The sequence below is a fragment of the Mobula birostris genome, chromosome 21 (genome assembly GCF_030028105.1).
Source record: "Mobula birostris isolate sMobBir1 chromosome 21, sMobBir1.hap1, whole genome shotgun sequence".
NCBI lineage: Eukaryota > Metazoa > Chordata > Chondrichthyes > Myliobatiformes > Myliobatidae > Mobula > Mobula birostris.
The window spans coordinates 8371996-8396192 of NC_092390.1; the positions used below are offsets into that span (position 1 = coordinate 8371996).

Here is a 24197-nt window from a genome sequence, read left to right on the forward strand (position 1 = left end):
TAAAACTCTTGGCAGTGTGGAGGATCAGAGGGATCTTGGGGTCAGAGTCCATAGGAAACTCTAGGCTGCTGCGCAGGTTGACTCTGTGGTTAAGAAGGCATATGGTGCATTGGCCTTCATTAATCGTGGGATTGAGTTTAGGACTCGAGAGGTAACGTTGCAGCTATATAGGACCCTGGTCAAGACCCCACATGGAGTACTGTGCTCGGTTCTGGTAGCCTCACTGCAGTGAAAAGGAAAGTATGTTGCATCTGGAGTTTCTCCGGTTAGCAGACGATTTCCCTCCACGCCTCTCTGACATAGTGGGGAATTGAGTACGAGGCAAGTTACAGCAGTGGTTTGCCATTGCCTTCTGCCGGGTGAGTTTCCAAAGAGATCACCAGCTCGTAACCCAGCACGGATGGAAGGCGTGCAGGGAAGCCGGCTGGATTCGAACTCTGGACCTTTCGTTCGGAAGTCTGCCACTATGCCACCAGCTGGGTCCTCACTACAAGAGTGATGTGGAAACCATAGAAAGGGCACAGAGGAGATTTACAAGGATGTTTCCTGGATTGGGGAGCATGCCATACGAGAATAGGTTGAGTGAACTTGGCCTTTTCTCCTTGGAGTGACAGAGGATGAGAGGTGACCTGATAGAGGTGTATAAGATGAGAGGCATTGATCGTGTGGATAGTCAGAGGCTTTTCCCCAGGGCTGAAATGGCTAGCATAAGAGGGCACAGTCTTAAGGTGCTTGGAAGTAAGTACAGAGGAGATGTCGGGGTTAAGTTTTTTATGTGGTGAGTGCGTGCAGTGGGCTGCCAGCGACAGTAGTGGAGGCGGATACAGTAGGATCTTTTAAGAGACTCCTGGACAGGTACATGGAGCTTAGAAAAATAGAGGGCTGTGGGTAAAGCCTAGGTAGTTCTAAGGTAAAAACATGTTTGGCACAGCATTGTGGGCTGAAGGGCCTGTATTGTGCTGTAGTTTTTCTGTGTTCTTTTCCTAGAACTGGACCACTCTCTTACAATGGTGATTGTGTCTGATGTCATTTGGAGATGACACATTGATCAGCTGAGGAGAGCAAAGTCAGTTGTTAAAAGTGGCCGGAGCAGCCAGATTCAACTCCTACAGCCACCATTGAGGAGTCCCCAGAACCTGCAATTGGTTCATAGCCACAAGTCTCACCTGCCAAGCAGGCCGATTTCCCCCTTGTCAGGAAAGACATTATCCCACAAGAGTAAGAAACTCTCCACAGCAATCAAGTCTTTCAGCCTGAATGGGACAATTTTAATATTTACTAGCAGTGGATGTTTATATAGTAGTTGTTTTATATAGTATAAAGACGACTTGAAAGCACTATTTACCGTATTCTGGAGATACATTCTATATCGAGTTGGAGTTTATAGCTAAGCAAGGAGGAGTGTTCTGTATTTAATATTTTGGTAATATTTGAGTAGTTTGATTAAGCATTCTTTGTTTACCTAATTCATACAGGTTATATTAATAGGTATGTGAATGGCATGCATCATTATGCCACCATGTCATAAATGTGTGCCTCACTAAAGAGAAACCACAGCGTACAATTTCTACTGGGCTCCCTTGTATTTCCTTCAATTAGTTTTGGAGTCACCAAAGATGAAAACCACAATCAATGTGAATTTCTAATCATGTTTCCTGTTGCCTTCCAGCTGTTTTACATCATGTATACAGTTTTTAGAGCAAATTGTATTGCATGCTATCAGGCTGACTATATTTTGGGGGCACTTTGTTAATGTGGGCACCATATTAATTGAATTTTACAATAATGATCAAATATTGCTGTATTACTTAACTAGAATATTACTTATTCCCACTTGCTAAGAAGAAAATGATTGTAATGAGTACCATTGTATTCCAATTCCTGTTATTAGTTTTAGAATGTCCTGCCACTGCTGTGTTACTTAAGCTTGTGAAACACGCCTTGCATAGATAATAACTCGTGTATCTCTGGTGTCAGTATATTTACTTTAAATTTATAGATCATTTCATTTGGTTGACATGTCTTAATTTTCAAAAGTTGGTGAATGTAATCTTGTAGATGTCAAAATTAAACTTAGCTAAACATAGCCATAATTGCTTCCCATTTCCTTTCTCCAAACATACTTGGGATGTGGAAGACAATTCTGCTGACTTGTTGTACCCAGCAAACATCGTAGGACTACTTTGGTCAGTGGGCCTCGGACAGCATGTCCCTGAGGTCATGCTCTGGCAAGCCATAGTCTTTAACCTCTAGCCATGGCTTTGAAATATTTTACTGTCGGTGTTTAGACATAAAAACAGTTGATTTTTCTAAATTAAAAAAAGTTAATTGCACAGAAACAGAGTACATTAAGTAAGCTTTTAAAAATTAAACTGCCCTTTTCTCCCAACCCTAACATCATTGGGCTTTTCGTGTATAGTTTAGTGTTAGAGCCAAGTGATGAGTGTGCCAGCGTTTACCACTCAACATGTGTTGGTTTAGTGGACGTGGGTGTGTCTGTGGATCATGGAGTGGATAAAACATCACAATTCACTCTGTAGCATTATTATAATGAACATTCACTGAACTTCCATTCGACAAATTTTGAAAATTAAGACGTCATCAAATTTAAAATTGTCTTCATGCAAATAAAAATAATTAAGACATCTTCTGTTGTCCAGATTTACAGGAGTGGAAGGACCAAGTGGCTTTGGGTTTGAATTGACTTTCCGGTTAAAACGAGAAACTGGGGAAACTGCGCCTCCAACGTGGCCAGCTGAATTGATGCAGGGTTTGGCCAGATATGTATTCCAGTCAGGTAAACTTCCATAATTATTGCATTTACAAATGGTCAATGTAGAAAGAATGTCAAGTCTTCCTACAAAAAAGAAATTTTCTACAGCTTTGGAGAACATGATGTAGTACAGTACAGCAGATTTGGAGCTGAATTCCTGTGGAGTAATGTTGTGGAGATCCTAGTGGTTCTCAAATGCAGAATTTTTCTGTTGATTTGTTTTTTATATATACAAACATTTTAAAATGCAGTGGATTCCAGTTAACGGGACATATCAGGACCTGTATATTTTGGCCCAATTAACTGTCTGCCCAAATAGCTGAAGTTTTATGGAAATAGTTTTTAAAAAAATGTATTAAAAATTCAAACTGAGCAACAAATTATGCATTTAAATGAAATACAGAACAAATTAGAACACTATCAATACTACTAAGGAACTTAAAGCTGTGTTAGTTCCTAATAGTTATCAATGGAGGAATTCATCCAGTGTACTCTACCATGTTATTTTGACTGTAAATGAACAAAATCAGTGCAGGCACCCAGTGCAGATAACAGGCTGCCTTCATACAGTGCTTTCATTGATTGCCTTCCAAACATTAATTTTCATTTGTAACATTTAAGATTGTTGATACCTTCAAATTTTTCAAAGTACCTAACTTGTTGAAGTTGTGAAATGTTCATTTTCATTCCTGGCTGTTTCGGGTATCTTTAAGCATGAATGCTTCAAACTGCAGTGAGCAAAAGCCTGCAATGTCTTACTGCTTATTTCTCGCCAACTATCAGTGACAAAAATCATTGCTTTTTGAACACGAACGAACACACACACACACACACACACACACACACACACACACACACACACACACACACACACACACACACACACACACACCCACCACCTGACAGTCGTCCTCCTCTTCCTGGACACCCCACTCTGGTCTTCTGCCTGTTCTGGATTTTTTTCATTTCTACGCCCCCCCTCCCCCTCTCTGATCCCAGCTCTCATCTGTGCCGACCTTCACCATCCCCTCCGACCTTCCCCTCTCTGATGTGGAATGCTCTGTCCTCGGTAAGGGCCTCGCCCTTGACTCCCTGTGCCCACACATTAGTGAGTTCTGCACCTATCCTTATACTGAGCTCTTCTGCCACTGCCTACTTCAGCAAGGACTCTCCACCTTGCACCAATGATACCTTCGCCTGTCCTCAACCCTTCTCCTCTTCTTGGATACCCTGCTCTGGATCTTTTCATTGCCAATTGCTGACGGGACATCAACCGTGTCGACTTTACCACTCCTCTCTCCAAATCCAATCTCACTCCTTCTGAGCGCACTGTTCTCCACTCTCTCTGCCCTAATCCTGATCTCACCATCCAACCCGCAGATAAGGGGGGTTCCTGTAGTAGTCTGGTGTACTGACCTCCACCTTAGTGAGGCCGGGTGGCAACTCTCAGACATCTCCTCTTGTTTCTTGAACAGGACCCCACTAAGGAGCACTAGGCCATTGTCTCACACACCATCAATGACCTTGTTAACTCTGGGGATCTCCCATCCACTGCTGCCAACCTCATAGTTTCCTCACCCTGCACCTCCCGTTTTTACCTCTTACCAAGATCCACAAACCTGCCTGTCTAGGTAGACCCATTGTTTCTGCCTCACTGAACTTGTATCTGTATACCTCGACTCTGTTTTATCCTTCCTGGTTCAGTCCCTTCCTACCTACATCCGTAACACTTCGCATTCTCTTGATCTTTTCAATGATTTCAGGTTCCCTGGCCTCCATTATCTCATTTTTACTATGGATGTCCAGTCCCTATACACCTCCATCCCCCACCAGGAAGACCTCAGAGCTCTGCGTTTATTTTTCTGGACACCAGACCCAATCAGTTCTCCTCCACCACCACTCTCCTCCGCCGAGTGGTACTTCTCATTGTGCAATAATCTCTCCTTTGGCTCCTCCCACTTCCATTACAAAAGGTGTAGCTATGGGCACTCGCATGGGTCCCCCTAATCCTGCCTGTTTGTTGGCTACGTGGAACAGTCTATGTTCCAAGCCTCCACTGGTATCACTGCAACTTTTCCTACAGTACATTGATGATTGCATTGGTGCTGCTTCTTGCATCCATGCCGAGCTCATCGACTTTACCTCCATATTCCTGCCTTTACATTTACTCGCTCCATTTCCGATACCTCCCTCCCCCTTCTCATTCTCACTGTCTATCTCTGGAGACAGCTTGTATACAGGTATCTTTTATAAACCCACTGATTCTATCTGGACTATACCTCTTCCCACCCTGTTACTTGTAAAAATGCCATCCCCTTCTCAGTTCCTCCATCTCTACTGCGTCTGCTCTCAGGATGAGGCTTTTCATTCTAGAATGAAGGAGATGTCCTCCTTTTTCAAAGGAAGGGGCTTCCCTTCCTCCACTGTCAATGCTGCCCTCAACTGCATCTCTTCCATTTCAAGCATGTCTGCCCTCTCCCCATCCTCCCGCCATCCTATCAGGGGTAGGGTTCCTCTTGTCCTCACCTACCACCCTCCGCATCCAGCACGTAATTCTCCACAACTGCCACCATCTCCAAAGGAATCCCTCCACCAAGCACATCTTTCTCTCCCCGCCCCCCCCGCAACTTGCTGCTTTCTGCAGGGAATGCTCCCTACGTGACTCCCTTGTCTACCTTTCCTCCCCACAGATCTTCCTCAAGGCACTTATCCTTGCAAGCAGCACAAGTGCTACACATGCCCCTACGCCACTTACCTCACTACCATTCTGGACCCCAAATAGTCCTTCCAGGTGAGGTGACACTTCACCTCTGATACTGTTGGGGTCATCTACTGCATCTGGTACTCCCAGCGTGGCCTCCTGTATGTCGGTAAGACCCGACGTAGACGGGGAGACTGCTTCACCGAGCACCTACATTCCGTCTGCCAGAAAAAGTGGAATCTCCCAATGGCCAACCATTTTAATACCACTTCCCATTCCTATTCCAACATGTCCATCCATGGCCGCCTCTACTGTTGCAGTGAAGTCACACTCAGGTTGAAGGAACAACATCTAGTATTGCGTCTGGGTAGCGTCCAACCTGGTGGCATGAACATCGATTTCTTGAACTTCCAGTAATTGCCTCTCTCCCTCCTTCACCGTTCCCCATTCCCATTCCCATCTCTCGCCTTATCTCCTTATCTGCCATCACCTTCCTCTGATGCTCCTCCCCCATTGCCTTCTTCCATGGCCTTCTGTCCTCTCCCATCAGATTCCGCTTCTCCAGCCCTGTATCTCTTTCACCAATCAACTTCACAGCTCTTTACCTCACCCTCCCTTCCTCGTTTCACCTATTACGTAACAAAAAATGCTGGAGGAACTCAGTAGCTCAGGCAGCATCTCTGGAAAAGAGTGTACTCGATGTGTTGACACCCTTCAAGAATTGAAGTTTCTTGGCCCAAAACTTCGATTATACTCTTTTTCCATAGATACTGCCTACTCCTCCCATCTTCCTACTTTGACTCTACACCTTTTTCTCTCTAGTCCTGATGAAGGGTTTTGGTCTAAAACGTCGACTATACTCTTCCATAGATGCTGCCTGGCCTGCTGAGTTCCTCCAGCATTTTGTGTGTGTGTGTGTGTGTATCTGTATGTTGCTATTTAAAAACTGTTTGTTCTAAGCACGATGTAGTGTTGCATGGTCACTCATGGAAATGACATTAGTTAGAAACTCTGGTAGCAGTAGTTGAAACAGGGATTACACCTAGAATGGCATTTGGAGAAAACTGATTTCTAGTGTTGTATAGCACTGTGCAATCTCAAGACATCTTGTATAATCACTTCCTCAAAAGTAACTTTGAAGTGTAGCAGCTTTTAATGCTATAGGAAATGTGCTTGCCCGTTTGTCATGTAAAATCTTCACCAAGAGTAAAGTGATAATGGGAATCAGAACAGAGAAATGAAATTTATGCTTCCTGGCTGGAATCTTCTCAGGATTTTCTTTCATTTCTTCTGATTTCTGGCATATGTTTATGTTCCTGTTGCTTTTAACCGTGAGTTAAATATTGACCAGGATTATGTTTTAATTTCATATCCAAAAAGATTCCACATCTGACAATAGAGCACATGAGCAGAATTGCACCAGAATGTCAGATTGCATTGTTGTGCTCTCAAGTGGTAATTGAAATAAATTTTGTTGATCTGGGATGTTCCATGTGAGAGAAAATAATGGTACATGAGAAATGATTGTATGCTTAGAATTTTCCGGTCATTAAAATACTTGAGCTTTGTAAATATTTTGGGCCAAAGCAAACCCATCACTCTGCTCTATGACTGAGCCCATTGCAGTGACAAATCATGCTGGCATTCCTGGCAGAAGAACAACTTTTTACTTTCATATACTTGATTATTGTTTTAATTTTTGTTATAATTGTTTTTTAATTTAAAGTAATCTTGACAGTTTTTATTTTCTGATTAGCAAAGACAATTAAAATCTGCTTAAGAACCTTGATAATTTTGAAAGGTGTTGATTATATGCATGGTAGAAAATTCCAGTTGCAAAATGGTTTAACCTAAATGCAGATCTGACTTTGAGGAGCATAACTATCTTCAGTTTGATCTTCAGTTCTTACGACATTCATATTCTACGGGTAGTTCACCCTGTCTTCGTACCTCTGTGTTGCATCTTAAACTGCTTGCTGACTCACTGGAGCCTGCCAAGTATATCTGTGTCTCCAAAGCAATTGCTGTTTGTCTTCCTCTTAGTTGTACTCATCCTCTCTTGCTGGATGAGTAGAACACGAGTTGGTGAATTTTAAAAACAGTGCTTCTGTGTGTTAATAAACTTTGGCCAGAAGATATAGCTGTTGCATTTTTAGCAGTGTCCTCAGGCACTTCTGAATACAGAGCAGGAATGAGTGAATTATAGTCACATCTTTTTCAGGAACTTGAGATAGAGAACAATGATGTTCCTTCAGTTCTTTGTATTTGGTCTTCTGATGCTTCATGACTCTAAGTCTTGAAAGCCAATTTTACACCCATTGGCTTTGACGTTACATGGTTGGACCAGGACAAATGATTGGTGATGTTCACACCTAGGAACTTGAAGTTGCCAATATTATTACTATTGCTGTGGACAGGAGTGTGTGTACCACCACCCCCCTTTCTGAAGTCAATGACCAGTTCTTTTGTTTTACTGACACTGAGGGGAAATCTGAATTTGCAGCAACATGCGAGTGAAAATGAAACTACCCGCTATGTGCTGTTGTTGTTTTGGTTTCTCTCCTGGCTGTACTAGACGCTGCCAAATTACTAGAAGAATGAATTGAGAACTTTAAAATAGTTTCATGAGACTTCGACAAATACTGCACTCAGAACAAATGAATCATTGAAATAGCAAATCATAAGTTGATACTGAGCTATTGGTTTGACAGGTAACAAGAACCTCTGCAACTCTTATCAGAGCCTTTCTGCAAGCTATTGTGGATAGATGAATTAAAAAGAGGAAATCTAGAACAAGTTGGACACCAACTACAAAGGTTGGTTAGGTTTCAAACTGACAAACGTACAAGGATGACAGAAGACCTGAACACAAGGAGGCTGCAGCTAAGATGCTTGAGGCTTGGTGTAGTCTTAGGACTGACTCGACTTCCTAACCCAACTGTCTTCTGAAATGAAGAATAGTAACATATTCAAATGCTCCCAATGGGGGCGTCAGTGGGGGATAAACTCCTTCCATTTATTTACATTTTAACTAAGTTGCCAGAACTGGGTATTTTTTTTTGATGGGGCATACTATTATTCTGAAACTTTAAGATTCATTAATCATAACAATTCTATAATTTCATGATTTGTCTTTTAGTTAGGTATGATTCAGTTTGTTCATCTTCAGATTTTTCTTGAGTGGCTGATGGTGAGGAAGGATTCATTGAGCCCAGCTACCTCTAATACCTTAAATAATTTACTACTTGATGTATGCAATCTGATGTTTTCGTTTATTTTTCCTGTTTCTAGATACTAATTAGTTAACTTATTTTAAATGCATTAACCACCAATAGAGTTTGTAGAGTGCCAACAGTATTAGAGATTAATAAAATAAAATTATTCATGTTTTTTAAAATCAACTTTTAAAAGTTCCTTACATACAGCCATTATTTTGTTCAAATTATCTGTGCAGCTATACTTTGAATTATTCATAATGATGCATAAAAATAGAATTAAAATATGAGAATTTTGCTAATGTGAAGAAATTAAAATTGAATGCCTGTTTTAAGATTTTTAGTAATCTGGTGAATGTGAACTATGGTCTTATACAATTCAAACTTGCATGAGACTATAGTTCCAATTCCCAGGTTATGGAACTTTAGTTTCATGGGTACAGATGTAAATTTGTTCATTTGCTTTAACTGAGCACGAATGGTAATGGGTTGCAACCAAATTAGCAACAGATTTTCTGTGGAGCTCTGAAACCTCTTGAATGGCAAGGTGGAAGTATAACAAGAAAACATTCTCCAAACCTACCAGCCTCCGGGTCCAACATATTATTCTCCGTAACTTCTGCCACCTCCAACGGGATCCCACCACTAACTTTCAAATCCCTTACTCACTCTTCCTTCAGTTAGTCCTGACGAAGGGTCTCAGCCTGAAACGTTGACTGCACCTCTTCCTAGAGATGCTGCCTGGCCTGCTGCATTCACCAGCAACTTTGATGTGTGTTGCTTGAATTTCCAGCATCTGCAGAATTCCTGTTGTTTCCCACCACTAAGCACATCTTTCCCTACCCCCCCTGCATTCCGCAGGGATCGCTCCCTACGCAACTCCCTTGTCCATTCGTCCCCCCCATCCCTCCCCACTGATCTCCCTCCTGACACTTATCCGTATAAGCGGAACAAGTGCTACACATGCCTTTACACTTCCTCCCTTACCACCATTCAGGGCCCCAAACAGTCCTTCCAGGTGAGGCAACACTTCACCTGTGAGTCGGCTGGGGTGATATACTGCGTCCGGTGCTCCCGATGTGGCCTTTTATATATTGGCGAGACCCAATGCAGACTGGGAGACCGCTTTGCTGAACATCTACGCTCTGTCCGCCGGAGAAAGCAGGATCTCCCAGTGGCCACACATTTTAATTCCACATCCCATTCCCTTTCTGACATGTCTATCCACGGCCTCCTCTACTGTAAAGATGAAACCACACTCAGGTTGGAGGAACAACACCTTATATTCCGTCTGGGTAGCCTCCATCCTGATGGCATGAACATCGACTTCTCTAACTTCTGCTAATGCCCCACCTCCCCCTCATACCCCATCTGTTACTTATTTTAATACACACATTCTTTCTCTCACTCTCCTTTTTCTCCCTCTATCCCTCTGAATATTCCCCTTGCCCATCCTCTGGGTTCCCCCCCCTTGTCTTTCTTCCCAGAGCTCCTGTCCCATGATCCTCTTGTATCCCTTTTGCCTATCACCCGTCCAGCTCTTGGCTCCATCCCTCCCCCTCCTGTCTTCTCCTATCATTTTGGATCTCCTTCTCTCCCTCCAACTTTCAAATCTTCCTTCAGTTAGTCCTGACGAAGGGTCTCGGCCTGAAATGTCGACTGCACCTCTTCCTAGAGATGCTGCCTGGCCTGCTGCATTCACCAGCAACTTTTATGTGTGTTGTCCAAACTTTGTGTTGTGTAGATCTCTTGAGAGATTGGACCATCATATGAAACACTGCTCATTATCTTTTGAGATTTAAGTAATACAAATTCTGTATACCTTTTGAATTAGAGGCTGGTACTTTGAAACGTTTACAGCCTACAATCATTTGAAGAACATTTCAGTGGCTAGTCAATAATAGCAAATGAGTGAATCTATAACGTGAATTAATTGTGTATAAGTTAACTTTTCTGCACAAAGTCTGTCTCCACTGGCGCATGCAGCATCTCAAGCTCCCCCTCACCATAAAAAGGTTGAACTAAATAATAGATAAATGGAAATTGTCACTATGAAGATGGTTACTTTCACATTCTGAGTTTACATTAAGTGTCACCACATGAAACTTTGCTTGAAAGTAGAACTGCACAAGGATGGATAATGAGAGCTTGCCAGAGAATGAAGTTGCATAACTCAGTTGCTGGACTAATAAACTTTACCTTGAGAAAATTCATGTATTTTGTTCATTTTCCCCCTCCCTATCCCTACAGTTCGTCTTGCAGCTATGATCGTGTAAAACCAAAGCTGTCAATTAGTTCATCTTGAAAACACCATTTACATTCATGAAGCTATAGCTGTTTGGCCTATCTATTAACTATCAAATATGAATGACCACCCAAATATTATAGTATTCCCAAGAGCATTCAGCTGTTGGCTTACCAGTGCAGGGACAAATCTCCAAAATAAGGCTTCCAGAAAATATTTGCAACAATTTGTTAGGTTTCAAATGTTAAATGCTAGGAATTGATATGTGGTGCAAGAATGTCATAGTGATTCTGACTGTCTACTGTTGTTTGTTTGTATTCGGGTACAAATTGTTGGGAGAGGTAGCATTTGGACTGATCTGTAGGTTTGTTGTCTGGTTTTCTGTAGGTACTAGCCTAAAATGTTGTAGTTTAGGCATTTTTTAAATTTCTCGTGTAAAATGTGATTAAACTGGCCTCTAAACTAAGAATTAAGTAGTTAACAATTCTCAATTGTTGGCACTGGCAAAATGTGGTTGCTGTCATTGAGGATTTGATGAGAAAGCCAAATTGATTTCCAGAATTATGGTGTGTATTTTGAAGCAAATTAAAAAGTACTCAAGTATTTGCTATGTTATATTAATGTCATCTCCCTAAATCAGGGGTCCCCAACCTTTTTTGCACTGCGGACCGGTTTAATATTGACAATATTGTTGCGGACCAGTGGGAGGGGGTAGGGTTGCCAACGGACAAGAATAACAGTCAAATACGTTGGGTTTACCTCGAGAAAGACTATAATGACCATGAAGCCTTGCGCGGGCACCAGTGCGCATGTGTGACTTGCTCGTTGCTCGTGTGTAAGTCCCGATTCCCCCCCCCCTTTAGAAATCCTTTTTGGCGATTCTGTTTTTGGGGGGAGGTGTTAATCACGACCGGAATATAGGTGATAAGTGGCTAATACACTTAATTTCGTTTCTAAAAGGGTTTATCTAACGAATTTAGTATTAAACACACAGCGCATACTTTCCTCGCATGAATATAGTGATAAATCAGTTATCAGGGGAGGACAGGGGAGCTTGAAGTAAGTGTTGAATGAACTTCCAGTAGAAGTGGTAGAGGCAGGTTCCATATTATCATTTAAAGAAAAATTGGATAGGTATATGGACTGGAAAGGAATGGAGGGTTATGGGCTTAGTGCAGGTCAGTGGGACTAGGTGAGAGTAGCGTTCGGCACGGATTAGAAGGGCCGAGATTGCTTGTTTCTGTGCTGTAATTGTTGTATGGTTATATAAGTCACTTATAAGTCAATAGCATCATAACATTTTAAGTAACGTTTGTATATTAAACACACGGCACATATTTTCCCTGTATAAACATATAAAATCATTGCAACACACCAATATCGCTGAATCAGTGGGAGCCCTGGGCTTGTTTCCCTGCAACAAGATGGTCTCATCGAGGGGTGATGGGAGACAGCGATACTCGAAGGGGGTTCCTTATGTCCAGTCTATTCCGCAACTTAGTTTTCGTTGCATTCATCACAGAGATATGTTGGAAATGGAAGCAACGTTTTCAGTGCTTTTGTGGCTATCTCAGGATATTTAGCCTTGACTTTGATCCGGAATGCCGGCAGAGCTGTTATGTCAAACATACTTTTCAGCCCACCATTATTTGCAAGCTTGAGGAGTTGATCTCCCTCCCGCGCTGACATGGATGACGCGTGCTTAGTGACCTCGCATGCATTCACGCTCAACAGTGGGCGTGACAAGGAATGAAGAAGGGTGCAGCTGACTTATATCACCAAATCATATGGTTTCCTCGCGGCCCGGTAGCTCATGCTTTGCGGCCCGGTACTGGTCCGCGGCCTATTGGTTGGGGACCGCTGCCCTTATTGACAATCCCTGATTATTACTATCATAGACATCAATATTCTATAGTTGTCTGTGTTGTATGCTGTTCGGATTATCTCTGTTTATAGTGCAGCATTAATCTTTTATTCATGTTTTTTTAACCTGGAATCTTCTGGAATGGTGATCCTAGGATATGTTGGATTCTGATGTTTTCATCCAAGGTTCTTTCAGAAGTCAGGAAAAGGGCACAACATTTGTTGCTTCACAATTTTCTTAAGTGTTAACAGAACAAAGAGAAATTGAGATGAACAGTAATGGTCTACTGAGTGAAGGGAGAGACAAAAAGCTAAGATACTAATAATCTCCCCCCCGTTTTTAAATTCTAAATCACACATTTAGAATTATTGCATCTGAAAATTCACAAGGCAGAAAATTTTGTGATATATACCTTATGTATAAAATACTCAAAAGCTACCCAAGTTATGAAATGTCAAACTGTAGAACATAGAACATAGAATAGTACAGCACAGTACAGGCCCTTCGGACCACAATGTTGTGCCGACCCTCAAACCCCGCCTCCCTAGTAGTCTCTTAAACTTCACTAGTGTATCTGCCTCCACCACTGACTCAGGCAGTGCATTCCACGCACCAACCACTCTCTGAGTAAAAAAACCTTCCTCTAATATCCCCCTTGAACTTCCCACCCCTTACCTTAAAGCCATGTCCTCTTGTACTGAGCAGTGGTGCCCTGGGGAAGAGGCGCTGGCTGTCCAGTCTATCTATTCCTCTTATTATCTTGTACACCTCTATCATCTCTCCTCTCATCCTCCTTCTCTCCAAAGAGTAAAGCCCTAGCTCCCTTAATCTCTGATCATAGTCCATACCCTCTAAACCAGGCAGCATCCTGGTAAATCTCCTCTGTACCCTTTCCAATGCTTCCACATCCTTCCTATAGGGAGGCGACCAGAACTGGGTACAGTACTCCAAGTGTGGCCTAACCAGAGTTTTATAGAGCTGCATCATTACATCGTGACTCATAAATTCTATCCCTCGACTTATGAAAGCTAACACCCCATAAGCTTTCTTAACTACCCTATCCACCTGTGAGGCAACTTTCAGGGATCTGTGGACATGTACCCCCAGATCTCTCTGCTCCTCCACACTACCAAATATCCTGCCATTTACTTTGTACTCTGCCTTGGAGTTTGTACTTCCAAAGTGTACCACCTCACACTTCTCTGGGTTGAACTCCATCTGCCACTTCTCAGCCCACTTCTGCATCCTATCAATGTCTCTCTGCAATCTTTGACAATCCTCTACTCTATCTACAACACCACCAACCTTTGTGTCGTCTGCAAACTTGCCAACCCACCCTTCTACCCCCACATACAGATCGTTAATAAAAATCACGAAAAGTCGAGGTCCCAGAACAGATCCTTGTGGGACACCACTAGTCATAATCCTCCAATCCGAATGTACTTCCTCCACCATGACCCTTTGCTTTCTCTAGGCAAGCCAATTCTGAATCCACCTGGCCAAACTTTCCTGGATCCCATGCCTTCTGACTTTCTGAATAAGCCTACCGTGTGGAACTTTGTCAGATGCCTTACTAAAATCCATATAGATCACATCCACTGCATTACCCTCATCTATATGCCTGGTCACCACCTCAAAGAACTCTATCAGGCTTGTTAGACACGATCTGCCTTTCACAAAGCCATGCTGACTGTCTCTGATCAGACCATGATTCTCTAAATGCCCATAGATTCTATCTCTAAGAATCTTTTCCAACAGCTTTCCCACCACAGACATAAGGCTCACTGGTCTATAATTACCCAGACTATCCCTACTACCTTTTTTTGAACAAGGGGTCAACATTCGCCTCCCTCCAATCCTCCGGTACCATTCCCGTGGACAACGAGGACATAAAGATCCTAGCCAGAGGCTCAGCAATCTCTTCCCTCGCCTCATGGAGCAGCCTGGGGAATATTCAGTCAGGCCCCGGAGACTTATCCATCCTAATGTATTTTAACAACTCCAACACCTCCTCTCCCTTAATATCAACATGCTCCAGAACATCAACCTCACTCATACTGTCCTCACCATCATCAAGTTCCCTCTCGTTGGTGAATACTGAAGAGAAGTATTCATTGAGGACTTCACTCACTTCCACAGCCTCCAGGCACAACTTCCTACCTTAGCTCTAATTGCTCCTACCTTCACTCCTGTCATCCTTTTTTTCTTCACATAATTGAAGAATGCCTTGGGGTTTTCCTTTACCCTACTCGCCAAGGCCTTCTCATGCCCCCTTCTTGCTCTTCTCAGCCCCTTCTTAAGCTCCTTTCTTGCTTCCCTATATTCCTCAATAGACCCATCTGATCCTCCTAAACCTCATGTATGCTGCGTTCTTCCACCTGACTAGATTTTCCACCTCACTTGTCACCCATGGTTCCTTCACCCTACCATTCTTTGTCTTCCTCACTGGGACAAATTTATCCCTAACATCCTGCAAGAGATCTCTAAACATCGACCACATGTCCATAGTACATTTCCCTGCAAAAACATCATCCCAATTCACACCCGCAAGTTCTAGCCTTGTAGCCTCATAATTTGCCCTTCCTCAATTAAAAATTTTCCTGTCCTCTCTGATTCTATCCTTTTCCATGATAATGCTAAAGGCCAGGCATTCCCCCTGGTCGGCCTGTCCACATACTGTGACAGGAATAATTCAATAGTCTAATCTAAGAATTAAACAGATCCAACAAATTGATAATAGTGAAGTTTGCTTAGGATTCAGCAACTGTTCCTAAAATATAGCTGTTTTATAAGTGAAGCTGAAATGCTATTATTCAGTAATGCTGGATGTCTAAAGTTTTCTGGCAAATTGTTGAACAATACTGAAAGACATTACAAACTCTTAAGTACTGAAAGTGACATCTTGTCCATCAGCAATGACTTTAGACAGTTTTATAGAGCAGTCTTTGTGAATAGTACTTCACTATGAAGTATTTGTGTAGTTTAATTCTATATTACTACTTTCAATAAGATGACCACTGCAGGGGTCAACCAAAGATGTTTTTGTCAAGCATCATTTTTATGACCGCAAGACTGTTGGACATTAGTAATGTAGAATACTGCAAGTCTCATTCACTGGATTATTGGTGAGACCGATAGAGGAACTGCATGACCTCAGCTGTAGCACGGACTCTGCCTTATGCATCGGGCTCGCCTGTTGCAGCCACAGGAGAGGAGACACCAGAAACACTGTGGTGCGGCACCCATGCTGAACTAGGGGCTGGTCCTTCCTGTCGATGCTGCCCTCTAGTGTTCGCTCAGTGGATGGCAAGGTGGATTGTGTGTGCTTGTCTGCTGACTGCTGAGGATGAATTCTTTCCAAAATCATCCATGCACCATCGATCTGCAGGATATGGCTGTCAAAGACTTGGGCTATATTATTTATTTTTTTGTGTGATGGTATGTTTACTGCTTTATGTGCCTTGTGTTGTGTATGACTGTTGGTGCTGTGTTTTGCACCTTGATCTAGGAGGAATCCTATTTTGTTTGGCTGTAATTAAAATAATTAAAACTTGTATAAATATTTAAAATCAGTGCTACTTTTCTAATTCATTGTAGATTATTTGTTCATTGAAGGCATTGCCTTTGTTAATGAAGTGGATGTTATAATCAAAGATTAATTGTAGCCCATACCAGATTTCTACTTTTTTTTAAACAATGTGCTTAACTTTTTAACAAAGAGTAGCCAGTAATTTGGGAATTTATTTATATAGTACATGTGTATCAGTATTAACTCAAGGTTAACTCAAAACCTTTCCCAATTATAACTGTTTTAATCAATTCAAATTAATTGCCAAAAGTCAGCTTCCACAGTTTATAATATAGTCTCTTACTATAATGTATAAACCCAGTTGGGAAGACTTGTGCCTGTTAGTTATACAATTATTAATGACATTACATGGAACATAGAACATAGAATATTACAGCACAGTACAGGCCCTTCGGCCCACAATGTTGTGCCGACCCTCAAACCCTGCCTCCCATATAAGCCCCCACCTTAGATTCCTCCATATACCTGGTTAAGCTATATAGGTTAAGCTTTTTAAATTTTGGGACCAGTTCATGACCACTGGCGGTAGAGTCAGAGTTGGGAAGATCAATAAATTCTATATTGCTCTGAAGAATTTTTAATTTTTAATTTACAGACTGAAATTAATGACACACTAACCATGACACTGCTATTAGATGTCATATTTTAGAAATCATTTGTGCTATCTAAATTTTACAAATCTATTTTTTACCAGCTTATTTCACTATTTTTTGCACTCTTAGCTTATTTAATTTGAAAATTAATACCTTTTAATGAATGAACTGCTTTTCATATCCCACTCTGGAGCCATCAGTTCAAAAGTTAGTCTGTAATTCCAGTGCAGTGTTCAGTGCACACTGCAGTGCTGGAGGAATCAACCTTAAAGATGTCGACACTGGACCCTTTGGGATAAATGCAAAAGATCCCATGCCACTTTATTGAAGAGTAGAAAAGTTAGTCTGTGTATTGCCTTGATGTTTATCCCTCAGTCACAAACGGATTATTGTTGTTTATGGTGTTTAGCTATGACCATGTACTTTGCTATTTCGGGCATTACAATACTTTAAAGATAATTAATTGAAATGCTTTGGACATTCTGATGATTTAAAAACATCATATAAGTGCAAACTTTTTGCTTTCTTTTTTGCTTTGTTTTTCCTCTTGTTTTGCTTTCATCTACTAGATTTGGTAGAAATTTATATTTTTACTGGGGAAGAACACCGGAAGGTATCCAGGCATTTGTAGAGAACAAAGTTGATGTTTTGCTCTCTATATATTGCTTGCAAATGTGCTGTTACTGGCTGTCAAGCTTGAACTGACCGGCTTGTTCACTAACAGTATATTGGTCCTTGTTTTGGATCTGCAAATTGAGAGTGTCTTCTTGCCGGCAATCAAATTCTGTATGCACACAAAAAAAATCTTTTGGATACATCAGACCAGTATGTGATGAGACGTTTCACAGTGTGTTTGACCGTGAATTATTTACTATTATTTATAACTGCTGGTCAATATGAATATACTTGAATTACTGGTACAAAAGAAACATTCATAAAAAAGTTTTAAAATCACTGGCTTAATTTTACAAAACATTTGTTAGGTGTGATCTCCTTACATGAAGGACCATGGTAGAAGTGCATTTACAGGGTCAATCATTGTACAATCAAGTTAAAATCTGGCATCTATAATGTTCGGCCAGAAAAATGGGAACCAAGAACAAACATTATAGTTTTACATTTCATGTGTTTGACCCGTTTCATGACTTTTTTGATCAAGTATACTCTCTTTTTAAAGTAGCTGTTTTTAGGCTAATTTGGAAGATGAGGCATTGGTGGTAGAATATTCATAATTTTTTGGTGAACTGCTGTTAAAACTATTATTGGTAATTTTATGCAAGCTGGCTGCAGTTTTCCAGCTTTAAGAATGCAGCCCATGTTTTAATCCCATGGTTCTCAACTGGAACAGATTTTCTTCCTTTTGGTCATATTTTATAGGCACTGAGGACTGGTAAAGACATTAATATTAATTAGGTGTGGTTAAAACCTTAAAGTTAAATAGCAACCTGGCTGTTCTTTTACAAGTCTTCTGCCAAGCCAATATTTAAAAAAAAATCTTATTTACTAGATGTAGAATCTGTGGACTTTTCAGTAAGAATCCAACTAAGTGCTTCACAGGGTGACTTACTATTAGGGGGTAATTGGTCATGTGGGCTCACAATTGCTCCACTGTGAGGAAGTAAAAGACGGTAGCATTTAGGTGTTTTTCAAATGGTGAAATGAATTTCAGTGAAGCTGTCTACATTCTATAACTTTATAATTTTAAGAGGTATTTAAAAGCTTGCAGGTATTAAATAAAACTTGTCAAAGTTAGTAAGTAATGATGTATTAGTTATACACTCAGTAGCCACTTTTATTAGGTACATCTGTACATCTCATTAATGCAAATATCAGTCAATCATGTGGCAGCAACTCAATGCAGACATGCTCAACAGGTTCAGTTGTTCAGATCAGACTCGGAATGGGGAAGAAATGTGATCTAAGTGACTGACTGTGGTATGATTGGTGCCAGATGGGGTGGTTTGAGTATCACAAAACTGATCTGGGAATTTCATGCACAACAGTCGCTAGAATTTACAGAGAGCGGTGTGAAAAACCAAAAAAAAAAATCCAGCAAGTGGCAGTAATTGGGTGAAATGCCTTGTTAATGAGAGAGGTTAGAGGAGAATAGCCAGGCTGGTTCAAGTGGACAGAGAAATAACCATGCTTTATGACAGTGGTGTACTGAAGAGCATCTCTGAACACAACACATTGAACCTTGAAGTGGATGGGCTAAGGCAACAAATGACCATACCAGGTTCCACTCACGTACCTAAAAGAAGTGGCTCTGAATGTAGAGAAAAGAACATGTCACACTTTGAGTGAAAATGGAAACTGAGGATATTTCCTAAACACTATCATTGAGTATCATTTCTCTGAAGTGTTCACCATTGACTGTGCTTATCAACTACCTGAGTGAGTGAGTGTGTGTGTGTTGATTTTGTAGTGATAATTTTATTTACACTCAAGAAGAAACTCAATGCTAAGGGACACTAAAAGAGCAAAGTTTTTTTTCCTCGCCTTCCACTTCTGTAGGCCTCACCTTCAGTGGTTCAAGAGTTACCACTGATTAGAAAGGGAGCAAGATTAGCCTACAGCTGGTTAGAGATGGGCATTCTGCAATAACAAAGTCAGTTCTGACTGCTTGAAGCAACTTCACTAACTCTGATTCAAAGGACATTAATGCAGGAAAAATGCTTGAAGTTGAACACCCTTGACACAGCTGATAACTTGATTGGCAACACAGCATGCAATGCGAAATTTTCTGCCTACATCACTAGTTTATTTATGATTGTTATATGCATGATCTACACCACAGAGTGTATTTCTGCAAGCTTGCTTTAAATTGGTCCAGCAGTTGAGTGACACTGTATACGGTTAACTATGTTAAGTGCTGGAGGGAGTCTTGACTCCATTATTAAAGGAATGGGAGATACATTTTAAGAGCTATTTGTATATGCTCTTAATCAGTAACAAAATGCAAGAATGAAAGTTTGAAATAGTATTTCAGTTTGCAGTCCATTTCAAAATGTTGCTTGCACGCTCCAAGAAGGAGTTTGACTTCTGGCCTTCAGTCTTCTTATTGAAGACTTTATGTGTTTGGATGCAGTTCAGTCTCTGCATTGAATCTGATCTTCAAGGATTCAAATTCTTAAGAGAAATTATTTCCATGGTCTGGTAAAATGAAATTGTTTTAAGTTTAACCAGCAGTTAGTTGGAGCCATGTTTTTCATTTGGCTTTAAATTAAAAAAGAATGAGTAGAGGATAGCATTGTTATATTTTTGGATTGGATTATTATCTTGAGTATTCATGTCAGTTTCATATTCATGCCAAAATTCTGTTTCAGGATCCTTACAAAGAAGTGCATAAATTCTCTGATGATATAGTTTTATCTCCAATCTAAGTCCAGGGGTAAATGATGGATTACTTGTTTTCCAGATTGTCTTCTGACAGGCCCAGCTCAGATCAAAGTTAAAAATTTCAACCCCTCTGATTGTCCTCAAACTCTGTTGCAATAAATTTTGATTATAAATCACAGTTTAAAATTGTGCATGCAAATATGTTACAGGTGAACGTGAATATAATCAGGAACAGTATTTAGCAATTGAATAGCAAATCATTAAGCTACAGTTACTAAGTAAAACAAATAATAGTTTAATATAAGCAACACACATCAAAGTTGCTGGTGAACGCAGCAGGCCAGGCAGCATCTCTAGGAAGAGGTACAGTGGACGTTTCAGGCCGAGACCCTTCGTCAGGTTAGTCCTGATGAAGGGTCTCGGCCTGAAATGTCGACTGTACCTCTTCCTAGAGATGCTGCCTGGCATGCTGCGTTCACCAGCAATTTTGATGTGTGTTGCTTGAATTTCCAGCATCTGCAGAATTCCTCATGTTGTAGTAGTTTAATATATTTTGATATGGAAAGATGTATACAGCAACAACCTGATTTGCTCTCAGTTTGTTTTAAAAGCATCAATGTAATTATTCATTTTACTTTCCCTCCTGCCAGCTTCTGCCTTCTAAAGATATTCTTCACCTCAGTTGGGTAGATTCATGCACATCCAACAGAGGCTAATTGAACTAAGCAATAAGTTAGCAGAACAGTGTGGGCCATTAAACATTAAGTTAGCAGTGACCATTCTTTCTAGTAAATGCAGCCTTAATGCTTTCTAGAAAATAATGATAACCATCTGGCAGCTCTCAACACATGATATTTTCTGCAAATTTAAATTTTACAGGAAGGAATCCTTGAAACAAATCAGAATGATACTGCTGCTAGATAACCATGTCACTCCCACCTGTCCTTGCTTTCTCTTTCCCTTCCGTAATGTATTCCAAATAAATGGGGAGTTCTGTGCCTATAATTGAATCACTGGGCTATCGATGATTTGTTGTACAATACCAGCAGTGGACTTGGATTTGTCGTTGATCTTACATTTGTACCGTTATCTCCTGGAATGATTGAGGGACAGCACCTTTGCCTTCCATAAGATGCTTTACCTGAGGTATGCATGGAGGATCGCCCATGAGATGATTACCAGTTGATTAAAGAGCTTATTTCAATTATTCTTTGATCTTCAATTAAAAGATCCTGTTTCAGTAGATACATGATTTATGATTTAGTTTACTTTCTAGCATTCTTTGCCTGGTACTCGATACTGAACGACCGCAAGTTTCCTTAAGCTGAACACTGGTAAACTTGAAGCATTAGTCAATATTCTTCACTCAATATTGGCTCTGGCATGGCAATCATTCACATCCCTGAAGCAGAATTGCAATAAGATCATGTACAGTTGCTGCCAGTGAAATTGGTTATGTAAAAACATTAAAGGTCATTCCCAAACTAAACATATTTGATTAATTATAAAGAAGAGTTTGGCATACTTTGCATATCAACTGGGGAGTACCGACAGAAAGGTATTTGAATTCCTGAGTTCTTATATAATATACATTTTTGTATAAGAACTTAATAAGAACTACTAGCGAAGCTATAAACAGCCAGAGCACACTGGAAATTAATAAGAGGCACAAAGAGTGATACAAAAGAGCTTTGCAGCTATCTTGAGAGTGGGAAGAACAATGTGGGCCATTAAAAATAGATGTCAGTAATACTCTAATGCATAATAAGGAAATAGCAAACCTGCTAAATAAGTATTCTTGAGAAAAATGTGGAACAGATGAATCTAAAAATGAGTCAAGGGGGATCAACTTTATTATTTCTTCATAATAAATCCATTATGAAGGAAACAATGGCTCTTTAAAAGTATCTAGTATCTGTTATTTCTATGCCAGAAAATAATATGTAGATGAGAAAAATACAGATGCATTAATTTGCAGTGTAAGAAATGATCCCTTTTTGACTGGAAAATTGCTAATGTTATACGTTGTACATGCAATCCCTTCATTTACTTCTTGCATTTGAACCTTTCTATCAGATATCATTTGGAACATTACTGAAATCTTGTTAAAGAAAATGATTGACCACAGGTTCAGAGAATTAATAATCTGTAAAGTGTTGATAGGCTCTAATTAACTTACTTTATTTAAAAAGAGATTGGCACCAGCGTTGTGTTCATATTCATACCATTAGCTGATTCTTAATAATGTGCCTTTTAAAGACCGCAGCATCTGTGGAGGCATAAATTGCAAATTGACGTTTCGGGTCGAGACCCTGTATCAGGATCCCTCCACAAATGCTTGACTCAATGTATTCTTACAGAGTTCTGTTTTTAATTTCATATTCCAGCATCTGCGGTCTCTTTTTGACTTTAGGAATGGGCAATCATATCAGTGTCCATCCAAGAAGACTGGGTGAGCCTCCTCAACAACTTTTGTCTGGTAGCACTCACATTTTACTGTGCTAAAGTGTTTTGAGAAGTTGGTCATGGCCAGAATCAACTCCTGTCTAAGCAGGAACCTGGACCTGCTGCAATTTGCCTATTGCCACAATAGGTCTACAGCACATATAGTCTCACTAGCTCTCCACTTGGGCATGGATCTCGTGGACAACAGCAATGCCTACATCAGGCTGCTGTTTGTTGTTTTATAACTCAGCATTCAACATCATCATACCCTCAGTATTAATCAACAAGCTCCAAACTTGGGCCTCTTAACTGCATCCTTGATTTCCTCATTGCGAGACCACAGTCAGTGTGGATCAGAATTAACATCTCACTGACAGTCAGCACATGCACCTCAAGGATGGGTGCTTAACTCACTGTTCCACTCTCTCCACACCCATGACTGTGTGGCTAGGCACAGCTCTAACACCACCTTTAAATTTGCTGATGACAACTATTGGCAGAATTTCAGATGGTGATGTGGAGGCATAGAGGTAGCTGGTGTCACAATAAAAACCTTGAACTTAGCATCAGTAAGACCAGGGAATTGATCTGGACTTTGCAAAGGGGAAGTTGTAGTAACACTTATTAGTCCTCAAGGTATCAGCAGTGGAAAGGGTGTGCAGTTTCATGTTCCAACATCTCTGAAGATCTATCCTGATCCCAACATATTGATGCAATTACAAAGAAGGCATGACTGTGGCTATATTTCATCAGGAGTTTGAGAAGACTTGATATGGCACCAACAATTCAAGCAAATTTCTACAGATGTATTGTGGAGAGCATTCTAACTGGTTGTATTATTGTCTGGTATGGAGGGGCAACTGCACAGGATTAGGGGGAAAAGCTGCAGAAAGTTGTAAACTCAGACAGCTCTATCATGGACACTAGCCTCCCCAGCATCAAGAACATCTTCAAAAGGTGATGCCTCAAAAAGGCAGTATCCATCATTAAGGACCCTCATCACCCAGGACTCTTCTCGTTGTTACTATCAAGGAGGTGGCACAAGAACCTGAAGACATGCACTTAGTGTTTTAGGAACAGCTTCTTCCCTTCTGCCATTGGATTTTTGAATGATGATGATGAGCCCATGTACATTACCTCATTATGTAGTTTTTTTTTGCTCTTTTTGCACTAATTTGATTTTAATCTTTTAAAATAGATTTCTTATTGTAACATAGTTTTTATATAATGTACTGCAATGTACCGCTGCCACAAAACAACAAATTTTACTTCTCAGGTCTCATCACACATGAAGTGCCAGTAGTGTTATATTGTTTACTTTTTAACTTGTTGCAAAAGCACCTTATTATTCATTACTTTACTAGTGGTGGTATTACTTTGTGCTATGTGTGTGGGTTAAATATATGCATTGTGCACCTTGGTCCATAAAAATG

General features: G+C 40.7%; 1 protein-coding gene across 2 annotated transcripts in view; it reads left to right on the forward strand.

Moving 5' to 3' along the window:
• Positions 1–24197, forward strand: part of sufu (suppressor of fused homolog (Drosophila)) — a 109306-nt gene that overhangs the window by 31299 nt on the left and 53810 nt on the right. For both annotated transcript variants that reach the window (XM_072238909.1, XM_072238908.1), the window contains exon 3: positions 2661–2797. In XM_072238909.1, coding sequence (XP_072095010.1) covers positions 2661–2797 — 137 coding nt within the window. The remainder of the gene's footprint in view (positions 1–2660; positions 2798–24197) is intronic.